This window comes from Schistocerca gregaria, chromosome 3 (assembly GCF_023897955.1).
Source record: "Schistocerca gregaria isolate iqSchGreg1 chromosome 3, iqSchGreg1.2, whole genome shotgun sequence".
In the NCBI taxonomy this organism is placed as follows: domain Eukaryota; kingdom Metazoa; phylum Arthropoda; class Insecta; order Orthoptera; family Acrididae; genus Schistocerca; species Schistocerca gregaria.
Window position 1 is genome coordinate 108,206,658 of NC_064922.1, and position 15,177 is coordinate 108,221,834.

Genomic DNA, 15,177 nt, shown 5'->3' on the forward strand with positions numbered 1-15,177 from the left:
GTAAACGGCAGTTGTGAATGATGACGTTCTTCACAAAGTTTGACGCTGCTGCCAACCTTTGGGCATTTCAACCATACTCTAAGGACATTGTGGGCCTGTAAACGCACTGTACGTGTTTGACCTCTATGGACTGTTGCACGACCGTAGTTTTTGCTCTGCTGTACAGCTTGGAATCACTAAGGCTTTTTAGAAACCATTCGACGAAATGTGAACGTGATACAAAGCCGCAAAGCTTTCATATGCTTTTTCATCCCTACTTTTTCGAGCCGTTCTATGGCGTGATCACGGGGGCGAGGGTGGGAGGGAACTTTGGAACAGTAAGATGTGTGTGATTAAACGGCATAGAGTCCCGCTAAGACTTGCCAGTTCGATAGCACTCTCAGTGCCACCCACACACATTAGTTGAGCACTTTACAAATGTTCCAGTCACAAACTTCACTCTGAAACTCCTCAAGTGATGAAACATCCTGGCAGATTAAAACTGTGTGCCGGACCGAGACTCGAACTCGAGACCTTTGCCTTTCGCGGGCATGTGCTCTACCAACTGAGCTACCCAAGCACGAATTACGCCCCGTCCTCACAGCTTTACTTCTGCCAATACCTCGTCTCCTACCTTCCAAAGCTTTTCCACTATTATAGAGGATGATTTCAAACATCGTTGAGCCAAATTTCAATCTTATACGTCATAACAGGAGACGATTACGCGGTTAAGAAGAAATGATCCTTTAATTTTGTTGCGTACAATACATATAGTTATATTGCTTTAACAAACGTTAGCTTAACTCATACTTTTTTTTTTTTTGTAAATGGTAGCTGAACTCATGAAATCTTTATAGATACCCTTCTGCATGTCCTCGAACATATTCTGATTTCCTTTCGTTCTCTCTTGTTATGGATAGTAGCCTAATATGGGTATGCTGCTGCCAGAATGCCGTCTATGGCGTAGAATGCGCCGTGTTTATTATGGTTTCTTGAAGCTCGGTCGACTATTACAGTTCAGCTACAGTTGCAAGGCGCCTAAGATCGAGATCAGCTTGATATGAAGAACGTTAATGGATGGTACGAAAAGCTTAGAGAGACTGAAGGTATAGGTGATAAGGCAAGAAGCTGTGAGCTGGGAGTCAATGACGACATTGTGAACGCAATGCGCACAGAATTTCACCGCATTCCGCGGATGTCAATGCGTCCTGTTTTTAAAGTACTGCAGTGAAGGTGTTACACAAACGACTTCATTTACATGCAAACAAACAGGAACTCCTGCCAACATTTTACCAGACATTATCCCTCCGGATCTTCCTTTTTGTTGGTTTGCGTTAAGTATACATTGTTCAGTTCACCAGGTCTTCTTGTGCAAACTCTTACGGCACGAATGCGAGATGCTGTAAAGGGCATGACGGAATACCTTTTGGCAAAGACGTGGGGAGAAATTTAATATCGCCTAGATGTTCAACAGGAAACAAACGGAAGTAAGTTTAGGGTTTAAAATCCCGTCAACTTCGATGATATTAGAGACGGAGCACATACTCGGAATGTTTGAAGGATGGGGAACCAAATCGCCCGTGCTCTTCGTAGGAACCGTCCCGGCGTTTGGCTGGAGTGACTTGGCGAAAGGAAGGAAAAACTAACTGTGCGTGTTCGGATGCGAAATTGCGCTGTCATCCTCTGGAATGCGTGTCCAGTATGGTAACCACTGAAATAAGTCGCGCAATGTGCCCCGACAGTTATAAACCTAAAATGGATGACGTCCAGTGACTGAGTGGGCCAAGTGTCTGGGCCGCCTCATCTGATCTATTGTGGAGACACCTCCACCAGTGAGGCAGGGTCAGCCTTGGGAGATGCAGGTAGACCTCCCCTGGAAGGCGCTCTGGGAGGATGACTGGTAACACGAGGTGGTCGCCAATAATCCCTGCCCACATACTGAGCCTCAACTCATGCTGACGGTTCGTTGCCACCATACCAGAGGTATCCTCCGTAGTCCACAGGCGGATGTTGTGAAGAATGGTGATATCGCTCCACATTAAGGGATCCTTACCTGTTAACAGGATAGACGATAAAAATCGCATCACCATAGTGGCCTGTGCGACGAACCAGAGGCACAACCTTCGCTGCGGAGGCAATTCCGTAGGTAATAACGCCAGAACGTGTTGTAAGTAATACAAAAACTAGGACTGTCGTGTAGAGAGTGAGATATGATCATCTGGCTTACCTCGTGCTGGCGTGACACCGGTCTGGTGCTGATACGGAGAGGGACTCGTTGCCCTGTACAATCGCGCTGTGGCGCACACAGTGGACTTCCCCTAACAATGTGTTCCTGGTTTGTACACCGCGCCATCGTCTCTCAGTGCTTTACTACACGACCCGCGTGCACACCAGAGTGAGCCAGCAATAGCACTGAAACGGATGTCTCCTAGTATCGATTTCTCAGCACGGAACGTCACGGACAATTCTCCGCTCTTGAGTGTGGAGCTAAAATCCCAGTCTTCTTGTTTACGGTTTCGATGATAAAACACTTGTTACAGACACAACATTCAAATTTGCCTGGTGTATTCTCAGTGCGCTTTCAGTCATTGATGGTTCAGATGGTACTGAGCACTATTGGACAACATCTGAGGTCATCATTCGTCAAAAACATAGAACTACTTAAGCCTAACTAACCTAAGGACATCACACACATCCATTCCCGAGGCAGGATTCGAACCTGCGACCGTAGCGGTAGCGCAGTTCCAGACTGAAGCGCCTAGAACCGCTCGGCCACAATCGCCGGCTAGTCATTGAAACACAGAATGTCAAAGCTCTTTTATTCCCCCTCCAAGTGGGTGTACCTCATTTGGAACGCATTTCTGACTGTATGTTCATACGGTTAGATCCTGTTGTGAGCTATGGCGAAGCAATTTCTGTGTCCCATTGTCAATGTGACAGTGCCCAGTCTAGAATAAACTTGCAAAAGTGCATCTGTTACAAGTTATTTATACTCAGGAGAGGTTTCATGCGCCTACCGTAAACGCCTGAGTAACATACACTACTGGAAATTGAAATAAGAACACCGTGAATTCATTGTCCCAGGAAGGGGAAACTTTATTGACACATTCCTGGGGTCAGATACATCACATGATCACACTCACAGAACCACAGGCACATAGACACAGGCAACAGAGCATGCACAATGTCGGCACTAGTACAGTGTATATCCACCTTTCGCAGCAATGCAGGCTGCTATTCTCCCATGGAGACGATCATAGAGATGCTGAATGTAGTCCTGTGGAACGGCTTGCCATGCCATTTCCACCTGGCGCCTCAGTTGGACCAGCGTTCGTGCTGGACGTGCAGACCGCGTGAGACGACGCTTCATCCAGTCCAAAACATGCTCAATGGGGGACAGATCCGGAGATCTTGCTGGCCAGGGTAGTTGACTTACACCTTCTAGAGCACGTTGGGTGGCACGGGATACATGCGGATGTGCATTGTCCTGTTGGAACAGCAAGTTCCCTTGCCGGTCTAGGAATGGTAGAACGATGGGTTCGATGATGGTTTGGGTGTACGGTGCACTATTCAGTGTCCCCTCGACGATCACCAGAGGTGTACAGCCAGTGTAGGAGATTGCTCCCTACACCATGATGCCGGGTGTTGGCCCTGTGTCCCTTGGTCGTATGCAGTCCTGATTGTGGCGCTCACCTGCACGGCGCAAAACACGCATACGACCATCATTGGCACCAAGGCAGAAGCGACTCTCATCGCTGAAGACGACACGTCTCCATTCGTCCCTCCATTCACGCCTGTCGCGACACCACTGGAGGCGGGCTGCACGATGTTGGGGCGTGAGCGGAAGACGGCCTAACGGTGTGCGGGACCGTAGCCCAGCTTCATGGAGACGGTTGCGAATGGTCCTCGCCGATACCCCAGGAGCAACAGTGTCCCTAATTTGCTGGGAAGTGGCGGTGCGGTCCCCTACGGCACTGCGTAGGATCCTACGGTCTTGGCGTGCATCCGTGCGTCGCTGCGGTCCGGTCCCACGTCGACGGGCACGTGCACCTTCCGCCGACCACTGGCGACAACATCGATGTACTGTGGAGACCTCACGCCCCACGTGTTGAGCAATTCGGCGGTACGTCCACCCGGCCTCCCGCATGCCCACTATACGCCCTCGCTCAAAGTCCGTCAACTGCACATACGGTTCACGTCCACGCTGTCGCGGCATGCTACCAGTGTTAAAGACTGCGATGGAGCTCCGTATGCCACGGCAAACTGGCTGACACTGACGGCGGCGGTGCACAAATGCTTCGCAGCTAGCGCCATTCGACGGCCAACACCGCGGTTCCTGGTGTGTCCGCTGTGCCGTGCGTGTGATCATTGCTTGTACAGCCCTGTCGCAGTGTCCGGAGAAAGTATGGTGGGTCTGACACATCGGTGTCAATGTGTTCTTTTTTCCATTTCCAGGAGTGTAGAAACGTCGGCTTAGACGCTGTTTACTGTTTACCCTATGGAGGATCGTTTCCGAGCGCAAATTTAAACAGCTTGCCAGATACAGTTCCTGGTAATTATTGTCAGTGCGTAGGTGATTGCTCATGGGACTGCTCAGCCAGTGGCTCTCTTTCGATCCCTACTACCGTCCCACGTATAATTTTTGTATCGTTCTCTTGTTTGGCTTTAGAAAACCAAACGAAGAAAACGTTTGGCGACTCCCATCTCTGACGTGCTACTAGCTCGGAAACGACGCAACGTATCCATTTTTTTTCTTAACAATATTTCTCAGCGCAACCTACGCTGTAACATCGTTCAAGCTTTTCAGACAGTCTCTGACCTTCGAGTATATGCATAAATGACCCGGTGGATACTCTAATGTTCCATTACCTTTCCGCGGATGGTGCTGCTGCATACAGAGAAGTGGCACAAGTATGAAATTGTAACGAAGTGTAGGAAGACCTGCTAAGGAACGAGCCTTGTTGTAGAGACTGGCAGTTGATCCTGAACATAAATTTAACGTACTACGCATCTTTTCTTATTACTCCTCTCCAGTTCAGTTCTGAGCCACTTTTACGCCTCTTGGGAAATCCCCCAGCCCTCCTTCTCCAATTTACCCCATCTGAAGATTGGTGGAACACTGAAAACCTCGCCCATGAGTGCCCATAAGCTCCAATTGATGGAAGAAAGACTCAGCTGTGCTGAGTTGCCAGACTGGGAGGATTTCACATCACGAAGTTGGCAGTCAACTCTAGCCATATATTATTTTATTTCTGTAAATTCCTGGGAAATGCTTGGCTATGGTTCCCTTTGTTTGGATGGAAAAATAGTGCACACAAATTTCATATCGGAAGTGGATGGAAAATAGAGAAACAAGCTCTGAAAGGTGTAAGCCAGATAGATCGCTTGAAACACTCACCACCACCTTACGATGATTCTGCTTCGTAAAAAAACAAATTTTCAATGTTTGAGAGCCACCCGCATGCATTTTACAAATAAACTAATTAAATTCCACCACAAATAGACTGTAGTGCTAAATACATGCAGGATCTTGTATGCACCGACGTTTGAAAACACAAACACACTCCTGCACCACAACGCTTCCAGTAAATAAATCTGACGAAAAAAAAACACAATCACAATCACGGGTCATACACTTTACGGCGACCTCAGCACTGCCAACAGTCACAGCCACACCATTAAGTGTAGCAAGATGCTGGAACTTAGGAGAGGGTGAAGTGGTTGATTTAACTTGGGTGCTAGTTTAAACACAACATATTTATTTTAAATAGATAAACATAAAATTTTCAAATTCAATGAATAAAAGAAATACTGACGCTGTTATTCAACAATCATAACTGGATGCGAACTCTCAATATATTTTCAATTGTTGCATTTGAGGTCCGCCAGTTATGCAAAACACAATTTTTTCTCAGTACCCAAACATGTTAATATATAATCAATGTTCACAGTTTGAAAACCGTAAAAGATGGCCATTACTATTCTCTGATCGTACATGCTTTATGGCTTCACACCGAGTAAGCAAATTTGTGACACAGAGAGGTTCAGGATGATTACAAGTCACATTCATGAAGATACTATGTGTAAATTGAATGTGGTGGTGGGGGGGGGGGGGGGCTGAAGAAAAAGGAAAGGAAAGGGAAGGGTTAACCGATGTCAGCTGCATTGGAACACAGCTGCGGATTCTGCATAGTGTATATTCTTTCAAATATGTCCAAAGGAACAGACATCACTCATTCACATAAGACGCTACGTACTCAAGCACACAATTCACAATGACACTCCAATCAGTTATCCATGTGAGCACATAAATTTCAAATGAAAATTATCCATTAAATGAAGAAAAATATTTTTTCTAATCCCCAGCTGAGTTTTACTCGGCACAATCCCGTAAATTTATCTTCAGAGACAGAAAGCAGAAAACAGTGAATAGCTTATCAATCAATTAAAAGCAGTTACATCTTGCCTAAGAGTCAAGTTTGTAACAGCTCACTAGTTTCAACTCTTAATAGTGATCGATGTCTGTGTATATATTAACGTGAACACCGTTAAAGTAGCGATCAACTTTAGCATTGCAGAATTTCGAGAAGGATTAGATGAAATTTATCAAGATAGTAACTTCAATAACTGTCTTTTCGAATGTCACCGCTGATACATTGGCCTGTCATGTCACTACGTCACACCATATGGGTTCCAACAAGGTACTACCTTTTGATAGATGTCCAAACCACAGTACAATAAATGAGCTGAAACAGAATAAAATTCAGGACTTTATGGAGAGTCCAATGCATCAGCTTTATTGGAATTTGACACTTCTGGAAAACACAGCTTTGCAACACCTCAGAACACAATTTTCACAAAAGTTACTTTTCGCATATTCCACAAGCCGTAAAATAGTATTCCTATGGATCACCGCCAGAGTACAGCCACTTCCACAGAATATTCATAGAAACAATCTTCCACCAGTACACCTATTGATATCATGGTCTCTTTAGCATACGACAAGCCAGCCATGGCATTCGTGCTTCCAATTAATCTCAATTTGGCATCTGTTTATGTTATGTGATCACCCTTCTTTAGGACGCTCCCAATGGTTAATGCTTGGTGTTTTACAGTAGGTAATGCCTCCACTGATCTGTCATCAACAGTGTAATCCCACAGTAGTGGATTGTTTCGCCTATTTATGCGCATTACGTGACATTTATGTTTAGCGTCAACTGCCAGTCCTTCAAGAAACGCCGATCCTCAGTAGGTCTTCCGACAGTTCGCCAGTCTTTGGACGTTGTTACATTCTTATCAACAAGTGCATCATCTGCGAATAGTGTCATGGAGCTACCGACGATGTCCCGCAGTTCATTTATACTATTCTGTGCGTGTACGTAGCACATCTGGGCCATTTTGGCTTTACGGCCCTCTTCCTTGGATATGACGAGTTTATCTTCCTTTTTCCACAGTAACTTTCTAAAATATAATTAACATTTCCAAAGTTTGCCCCTAAGGCAGTTGTTAGAACTTAATCAACACTTCGTTTTCCAAGACGATCATGTGGCAATAAATGTAAACAGGATAAGGCTTTTCTCATTCTTCTCTAGAGATTTCCTCATACAGAAACTACCAACCCGACAGCCTCCAGAAATGACACCATGACGCTACACTCGCCCTCTTATCGGTATTCCTGAACCTTTGTTCACTCGGCCTTTCACGCCAGACTGGGGAATGGAAGTTGGTTAACTATTCCTGTCATTAAGAGCCTCCACTTTGTCCGCTAAAACTGTTATCTACAAAAATAATTCAATCAAATTACGCAACTGGTCTCTTGTTTTAATAAATTACTTCGAAGTTAAAACGATTCCTAGATTTGATTATAATTATATTAATATTGGAAATAATACGACAAATATATGTAACTTTGCACAGTCTCCAATCATGGCCACAGCAAGAGCACATGGAAAGATCCAGAGAGTAATTACGTTGTTCCTCAAAATAATAGTAAAATAAAATAATGAGTAAATATAATTGAATAATAATGTAATTCATCACTAAAATACGGGAACAGTAATCTATATCTATATACATACTCGGCACACCACTGTATCCTGTACCACTACCATTCATTTCGTGTCCCGTCCCACTGCCAAATGGAGAGAAGGAAAAACGACTCTTTATATTCCCCCGTACGAAACGCAGTTTCTCTTACCTCATCTTCGTGGTGATAACGTGAAATGCACGTTGACGGTAGCAGAATAGTTCAGCGATCAGAAAATGCCGGTTCTCAAAAATTACGGCATAATACTTCGCAAAAGATATGTTATCTTCCTTCCAGGGATCTCCATTTCACTCCTCGAAGCATCTATGTAACACTCCTTTAACCCGACCTGGTGTCTATCCGCTCCAGGGCCTTACCGCAGTGATAACAACGGTTCCCGTCAGATCACCGAAGTTAGCGCTGTTGGACTTGGATGGATGACCATCCGGTCAGCCGAGCGCTGTTGACAAGCGGGGTGGACTCACCACTTGCGAGGCAGACTGAGGAGCTACTTGATTGAGAAGTAGCGGCTCCGGTCTCGGAAACTGACATACGGCCGGGAGAGTGGTGAGCTGAACCCATGCCCCTCTATATCCGCATCCAGTGACGCCTGTGAGCCGGGGATGGCAAGGCGGCCGGTCGGTACCTTTGGGCCTTCATGGCCTGTGCGAGAGGAGCTTAGTTTGTTTTGGAGTGGATCCGAACACAGTCGGACAGGACCCAAGATTGGGTGACGCTAGTGTTCTGTATGCGGTATGTTTTGTAGATGAACTACACATTCCAAAAAATGTCGCAGTAAAACGATGTCACCATTCGCCTTCCTTACTAACGCGCTGAGAATAATGTATCTATGCAGAAATCACTTAGTATTTTTCTATATTAACAAGCCTATTCCTGCTGTTTTAGTAATTCTACCATATGCAATTTACACTGTTTAGACAGGCGACATCTAAATCATGTTATTCATCGCCTTAGTTCAGTTTGTTTTTAAATGTGTGTGATAAAAACCTTTTATAGTTGCAGACTGCATTTTTTGCCCGAGAGTACGCCCATTAACGAAGATGATGAAGACTTTAACAGATACAGTCCCATTCTCTGTACAGTACACCGCCTCATAAACTGGTTAAAGCGCCGATGCTGAAGAAACCATGTGAGTTTCCACGTGACGTGTGTCTATCCACCATAGAGATGAAAGTACGTCCAGAGTGAACATTTCTGTAAATGAATCTAAATTAAAGTCTATATTTTATTTGAGGTAATGCGCTTTTTTTTTCATTTTTTTCAGCCAGTACTGTAGCTCTTGAGATCATCATAAACCAGCATATTTCATAAAAAAAGTGTGTCATGCATGAAATAATTGGGTGGACATGATATGATCGAAACAGTGAAGTACTTAGATGTTCTATTGGAATTACAGTTTTGAAAAGTAGGAACATGTGCTAGATGTTTGCATGTAGACACTACTAATAAATAGTTGTGTCTTACCAAATGAAATTGTGTTAGACGCGAAATCAGTATTCATATATATCAGGTTCAAATGGAAAGCCAGCACGGCGTCTGTTTTGGAAGTGTTCTGTAAGAGGTGTCATAGTCATCTTGAAGAAAACTAACTTCCATAAGAGGCAGTCAAATTAAAACGAGACAGATGCGAAAAAGAAAGTAAACTGTTTGAAGGTAAACTGTTTGCTGTATCAAACGTAATAGCTACAACTGTTAACACACTCTTACTACTGTGAGACAAGATGGACAGTACCTTTATTGAAAAATGTTTTTTGTTGCCCACGGAACCATGTTTGTAGCCAGGTGCGTACCTGTTCGTCCGAAGCAAATCTACGGCCATGATTGTCTTTCGTCGGCGCTCCAAAAATATGGAAATGGCATGGGGAGAGATGGGGACTGTGTGGAGAACGTGTAAGAGTTTCCCAACGAAGCTTCTGAACTAATCAATAGTTTACTTACCTCTTACGGTTCCGAGTCCGCATTCAGTAAAAACGGAACCCCTAGTGCGTAAAATATCGCGTTGTTGTTCGCCTGCCTGTCTGACTATTACAAAACCTTTTTGCAGGAATGGGAAGGCGTAACAGGTTGAAATTTGTGTCACATAGTCCCATATTGAGGTCTATAATTTCTTAACGGTGTAAAACAATTGAAGCTTTTAAGTCGATGCAATCAAAAGATACGGCCCTTTATGTCACGTATTTTAATACAAACTCCTTCATCAAACCCTATACGGCCTAAAATCATGAAAGTTGGCAAGGAGCAAGGTTTCACAGTACAACAAAAAGGGAAAAAATCCGACAACTTTAAATTTGTATTTATATCAAAGGAATTTTTTTCTCATTTCTTATCTGACTTTGTCTATTCATCCTCCTGTTAGAACCCCAATTTTATCATGAATGGGTGTAGTATTAAGTTGAAATTTTTGTCACAATCTAAGGTCTGTAGGACCTTTTCGGTTTAATTAATTTCAGCTTCTAAGCCAATGCAACCAGAAACTACGGCCATTTAAGTTGCGTATTTTGAGACTTACAAACTCACTCATCAAAACCCATAGGGTACTTTCCATTGGTCTGGAATCATAAAATTGTTTGAAGGTAGATCCAAAGAAAAAATTTGAGAACTGTAAATTTTTAATTATATTACACGAAAATATATTTGTTTTCTCATTTGTTATCAGACGTCGAACTTAAAATTAATTTATCAGTAGTTTGGCATTCAGGCTAACTGGGTCCCAATGGTAAAGACAAAGCATCAGCCAAAGAATGACTTTATTGCTAGTATGACTCGTCAAAAAATTTCGAAACGAGTCATTTGAGAAAGTAAATGATTCCTTACCTGATGTTTGACTTTTAGCATTGTGACCCAGCCAGCCTGAATGGAGAACAACCGATTTTTATAATAATGGTCACGTGCCTCCTACGTGACTTATATAACATGCGTAATCCTGGAATTAAAACACTCTGAGAAATGGTGAATCTCTGGGACTGATATCTTGACAATGTCAATGTGGAAATCTTCGATTCCCGGAATGAATGAAGGGTGTACATACATAATTAAGTATGTACGTAACTCTCAGTGTGTGAGTCGTACTAGCACCTGGCCAAATTTTCCACATGTCTGGTCTTCATTTGACTGCCCCCCTGACATGTATCGTGACAAATATGTGAAACTGCACTATGAAGTGGAAACTCGCTACTAATGTATGCAATGAGACAGACATTCGTCCCTTTGATGTTAGCTTATGAAGCTCCTAACTGTGCATCTGAAATTTTAGAAGATATTCGGCGGGTGTTGACAATGTCATCTCACGACAAACGTCAATTTGACACCCGTAAACAACATGATGAGTTACAGGAAATGACACTTTCCACATTAAAGAAGTGCAGGGATTAAAAATCACAGTGGATTTTAGTAAATGATGCCAGCGATCGCTTTCCCTAGCACAAGTGGAAGCAACTTGCTTACCTCATCTCTTCTAAAGACGTCTCGTAACTGATTTCCCAATCGGTTTCTTCTCCACTGACTAAAAACTGTGATGTGGAAGTAGTAAACATTGCATAATAAAACGGCAAACTCGAGAAAATTTAGTGATACTGAAACGAAGTTGCTTTATAGTTAATCACGGCAAAAATTTCCAGATTCACATTACATTAATGATACACAAGGGCTCATACTTCAGACGAGATCACACATAAACGTGTTACTAGACAACTTTTAAAGATTCGATTAGTTTTTAGCCAAACCACGCTCGACGCATTAAAGCACATGTTACCTCCTCGGAAACCTATCTTGACAGTTTGGTGCGCTTGTGATTGGCTCGTCGTTTTCCATCAACGGCTAGCAACGTTAACTGAAATGTTTGAAGTCTTTTACGTATCGATTGAAAGCTATTGAAATAGTTATTAACGAGCTTTCAGTGACAGAAACGACAGAAGAACGGCTGTAAAAGCGTGCTAATATTTAAACAATAAATATAAATGATAAAACTTATTGTCCTTAGCGCCAAGCCTCGTACGTGCTTCCGTGCAGTCAGTATTTGTCCCAGCACGACATGGCCTTCACTCACCTATCCATTCTCACGCTCTGAGATCATCTGCCGCGTGACGCAAAAGCTTCCTTGAGGCCCTCATGAACAATCAAGCGTAGCCGACATACTTTCAAACAAGACTGCTTTGAAGCATATGCTAACCGTCTCCGTGTGTATTTTGAGAGCAATGACAATGGCCCTAAACGCAGAGAAAGCAGTTCTTGCATTGGCTTTGGACTTTGAGACTGTGTTTAAAGAGGAAGAAGAAGAAAACAGGTCTCCGGTACAGGGAATGGCGTAAAATGAGAGATTTATCAAAGAAAACATGCTAATGGAAATATTACTCTCAGAACCAGATGATTACATCAACGTTCTTCGAAAAGACAATAAAAAGTTTTTGAAACTTATTTAAGTGCCTCCTAAAAGAGCAGACTTGCCTGTCAAGTTCGCTCTTATCTAGCCAGGGATTTGTCAAACAAGCCCGTACACGTAGTAAGAAAGCTTGTCAGTTAAACGTTACTTTTGAAGCAGTGTATGCTGTATTTCGGCATTGGTGGGAATGGCTACGAATTCAGAGAAAGCATATCAAACACTGCGTCTGGCAATGCGTTTAAAGAATACGAAAACAAAACGCTTGTCCAGCGAATGGTTTAAAATGGGAAATATACAAGTAGGAATCAGTCAACGGAAATGTTTCACTCAGAACCTGATGATTACATGAACCTTCTGCGGATCGACAGTGAAACGTTGAATAACTGCTTTAGCATTACTCCATCTTCACACCAAAATAGAAGACACAAGTATGCGAACATTTATTCTCGTCTCCTCGGTCCTCTAACGACAAGTCATTAAAACACCGCAGAGTCGGAACATACAGTCCACATGGTCCGTGGAAGAACCGGAGGACTTCGATTTCTTTTATTTTATTCCAGTCCGCTTCTACACTGAATCGCTAAAGAAACTGATACTGGCATGCGTAGCCAAATACAGAGACATGTAAACAGGCAGAATACTGCGCTCCGGTCGACAAGGCCTGTATAAGAGAACAACTGTCTGGCGCAGTTGTCAGATCGCTTACTGTTCCTAAAATGGCGGGTTATCAAGATTTAAGTGAGCATGAACATAGCTTTATAGTCGGCGCACGAGCGATGGGACATAGCATCTCTGAAGTGGGGATTTTCTCGTACGATCATTTCACGAGTGTACGGTTCCGTGAATATCAGGATCTGGTAAAACTTCAAATCTCCGACATAGCTGCGGCAGGAAAAAGATCCTGCAAGAACGGGACTAACGACGACTGAAGAGAATCGTTCAACGTGACAGAAGTATAACCCTTCCGCAAATTTCTGCACATTTCACTACTGGGCCATCAACCAGTGTCAGTGTGCGAACCATTCAACGAAACATCATCGATATGCGATTTCGGAGCCGAACGCCTACTCGTGTACCCTTCATGACTGCACGACACAAAGATTTACGCCTCGCGTGGAGTCAACACTGACATTGGGCTGTTGATGCCTGGAAACATGTTGCCTGGTCGGACGAGTCTTGTTTCAAATTGTATCGAGCGGATGGACGTGTACGGGTATGAAGACAACCAGATGGACCCATGGACCCAAGCATGTCAGCAGGGGACTATTGAAGCTAGGTGATGCTCTGTACTGGAGTGGGGTGTGTGCGGTTGGAGTGATATGGGACACCTGATGTGTAAAGAAACGACTCTGACAGGTGATACGTAAGCATCCTGTCTGATCACCTGCATCCATTCACGACCATTGTGCTTTCCGACGCACTTGGGCAATTCCAGCAGCACAATGTGATACCCTATACGTCCAGAATTGCTACAGAGTGGCTCCAGGGACACACGTCTGAGCTTAAACACTTCCGCTGACCACCAACCTCCAGAGACATGAACATTATTGAGCCTAACGTGGATGCCTTGCAGCGTGTTGTCCAGAAGAGATCTCCACCCCCTCGTACTCTTGCGGATTTATGGACAGCCCTGCAGGATTCGTGGTGTCAAATCCCTCCAGCACTACTCCAGACAGTAGTCGAGTCCATGTCACATCGTGTTGCGGCTCTTCTGTGTGCTCGCGGGTGCCCCTGCACGATATTAGTCAGGCGTACATGTTTCTTTGGCGCTTCAGTGTATGTCACTGTATGCCCAAGCTACTGATTTTGTTCATATATGGCTGGTAAAATGTGGCCGTAGTTTTCATAATAGCGGAAAGTCACAATACAATGAAATAAATCGTAATAAAACAATTTTTTCACTGAACATAAGCGGTGACACGTCGACACAAACAACTTCCGCCGTCTTGTCTTTCTGTCAACAGACACGTCAAACTGCACCGTACGCGGTCAAATATTTGGCAAGCATAGTTAAGTTTAACGACATGTTTGATCGTTTACGGTGATTTTATAGTCACATGAACCTTCTTGTATCGGACGTTAGAGTGTAGCAATAAAAATTCGGCAGGTGCGCGTACGGCTCACTCATTGAAGGTTCTGTACAAACTCAATTATGTATATAGACAATTCATCCATTCCGGGAATCGAGAATCTCGTCCATGTTTGCCTGTTACCGACAGTGACACAAGAAAGACACCGGTCCAGCTGATCCAAAGATTTTATAGAATGTTTTAATTTCGATAATATAAATGTGACATAAGTCATGCAGGAGGCGGACGACCATTATTACTGTAATCAGTGGTCCCTCGTTCAGGCTGCCTGGGGTCGCAGCGGTAAAAGTCAAACATCAGGCAACGAATGACGTTATTGCCTATATCACGCGTTTCGCAATTTATCCATCTGATATCCAGGAGCGATTACTGCACGTAGACTAGTCGGTGAATGTTTGTTTCACATACGTCTTCAAAGGCCATATCCACGCACAATAGTCTCTCTTGGATATCTGACGATGGATAAATTCCGAAATGCGTCATATGAGCCATAAGTCATTCTTTGCCTAATGTTTGACTTCTGGCATAGTGAACCTGTTAGCCAGAATGCAGATAGTTTTAATTTCCAGTTTGACCTTGGATAATCAATGCCAAACTAAATATTTCTTTCGTGTGATATAATTTGAAAATAACAATTTCCTAATTTTTTTCCTTTTTTGTACTTCGAAACCTTGCTTCTTGTC

The 15,177-nt window shown here is 43.7% G+C and overlaps 1 protein-coding gene across 2 annotated transcripts in view; it reads left to right on the plus strand.

The window, feature by feature from the left end:
- The window catches only part of LOC126355396 (uncharacterized), a 30,628-nt gene extending 21,381 nt beyond the window's left edge, over window positions 1-9,247 (plus strand). Inside the window, exon 3 of one of the 2 annotated variants that reach the window (XM_050005693.1) lies at window positions 9,023-9,247. In XM_050005693.1, the coding sequence (XP_049861650.1) occupies window positions 9,023-9,146 (124 nt within the window). In that variant the 3' untranslated portion in view covers window positions 9,147-9,247. The remainder of the gene's footprint in view (window positions 1-9,022) is intronic. The other variant, XM_050005694.1, reaches the window with a different exon arrangement.
- The last annotated feature ends 5,930 nt before the right edge of the window (window positions 9,248-15,177 follow it).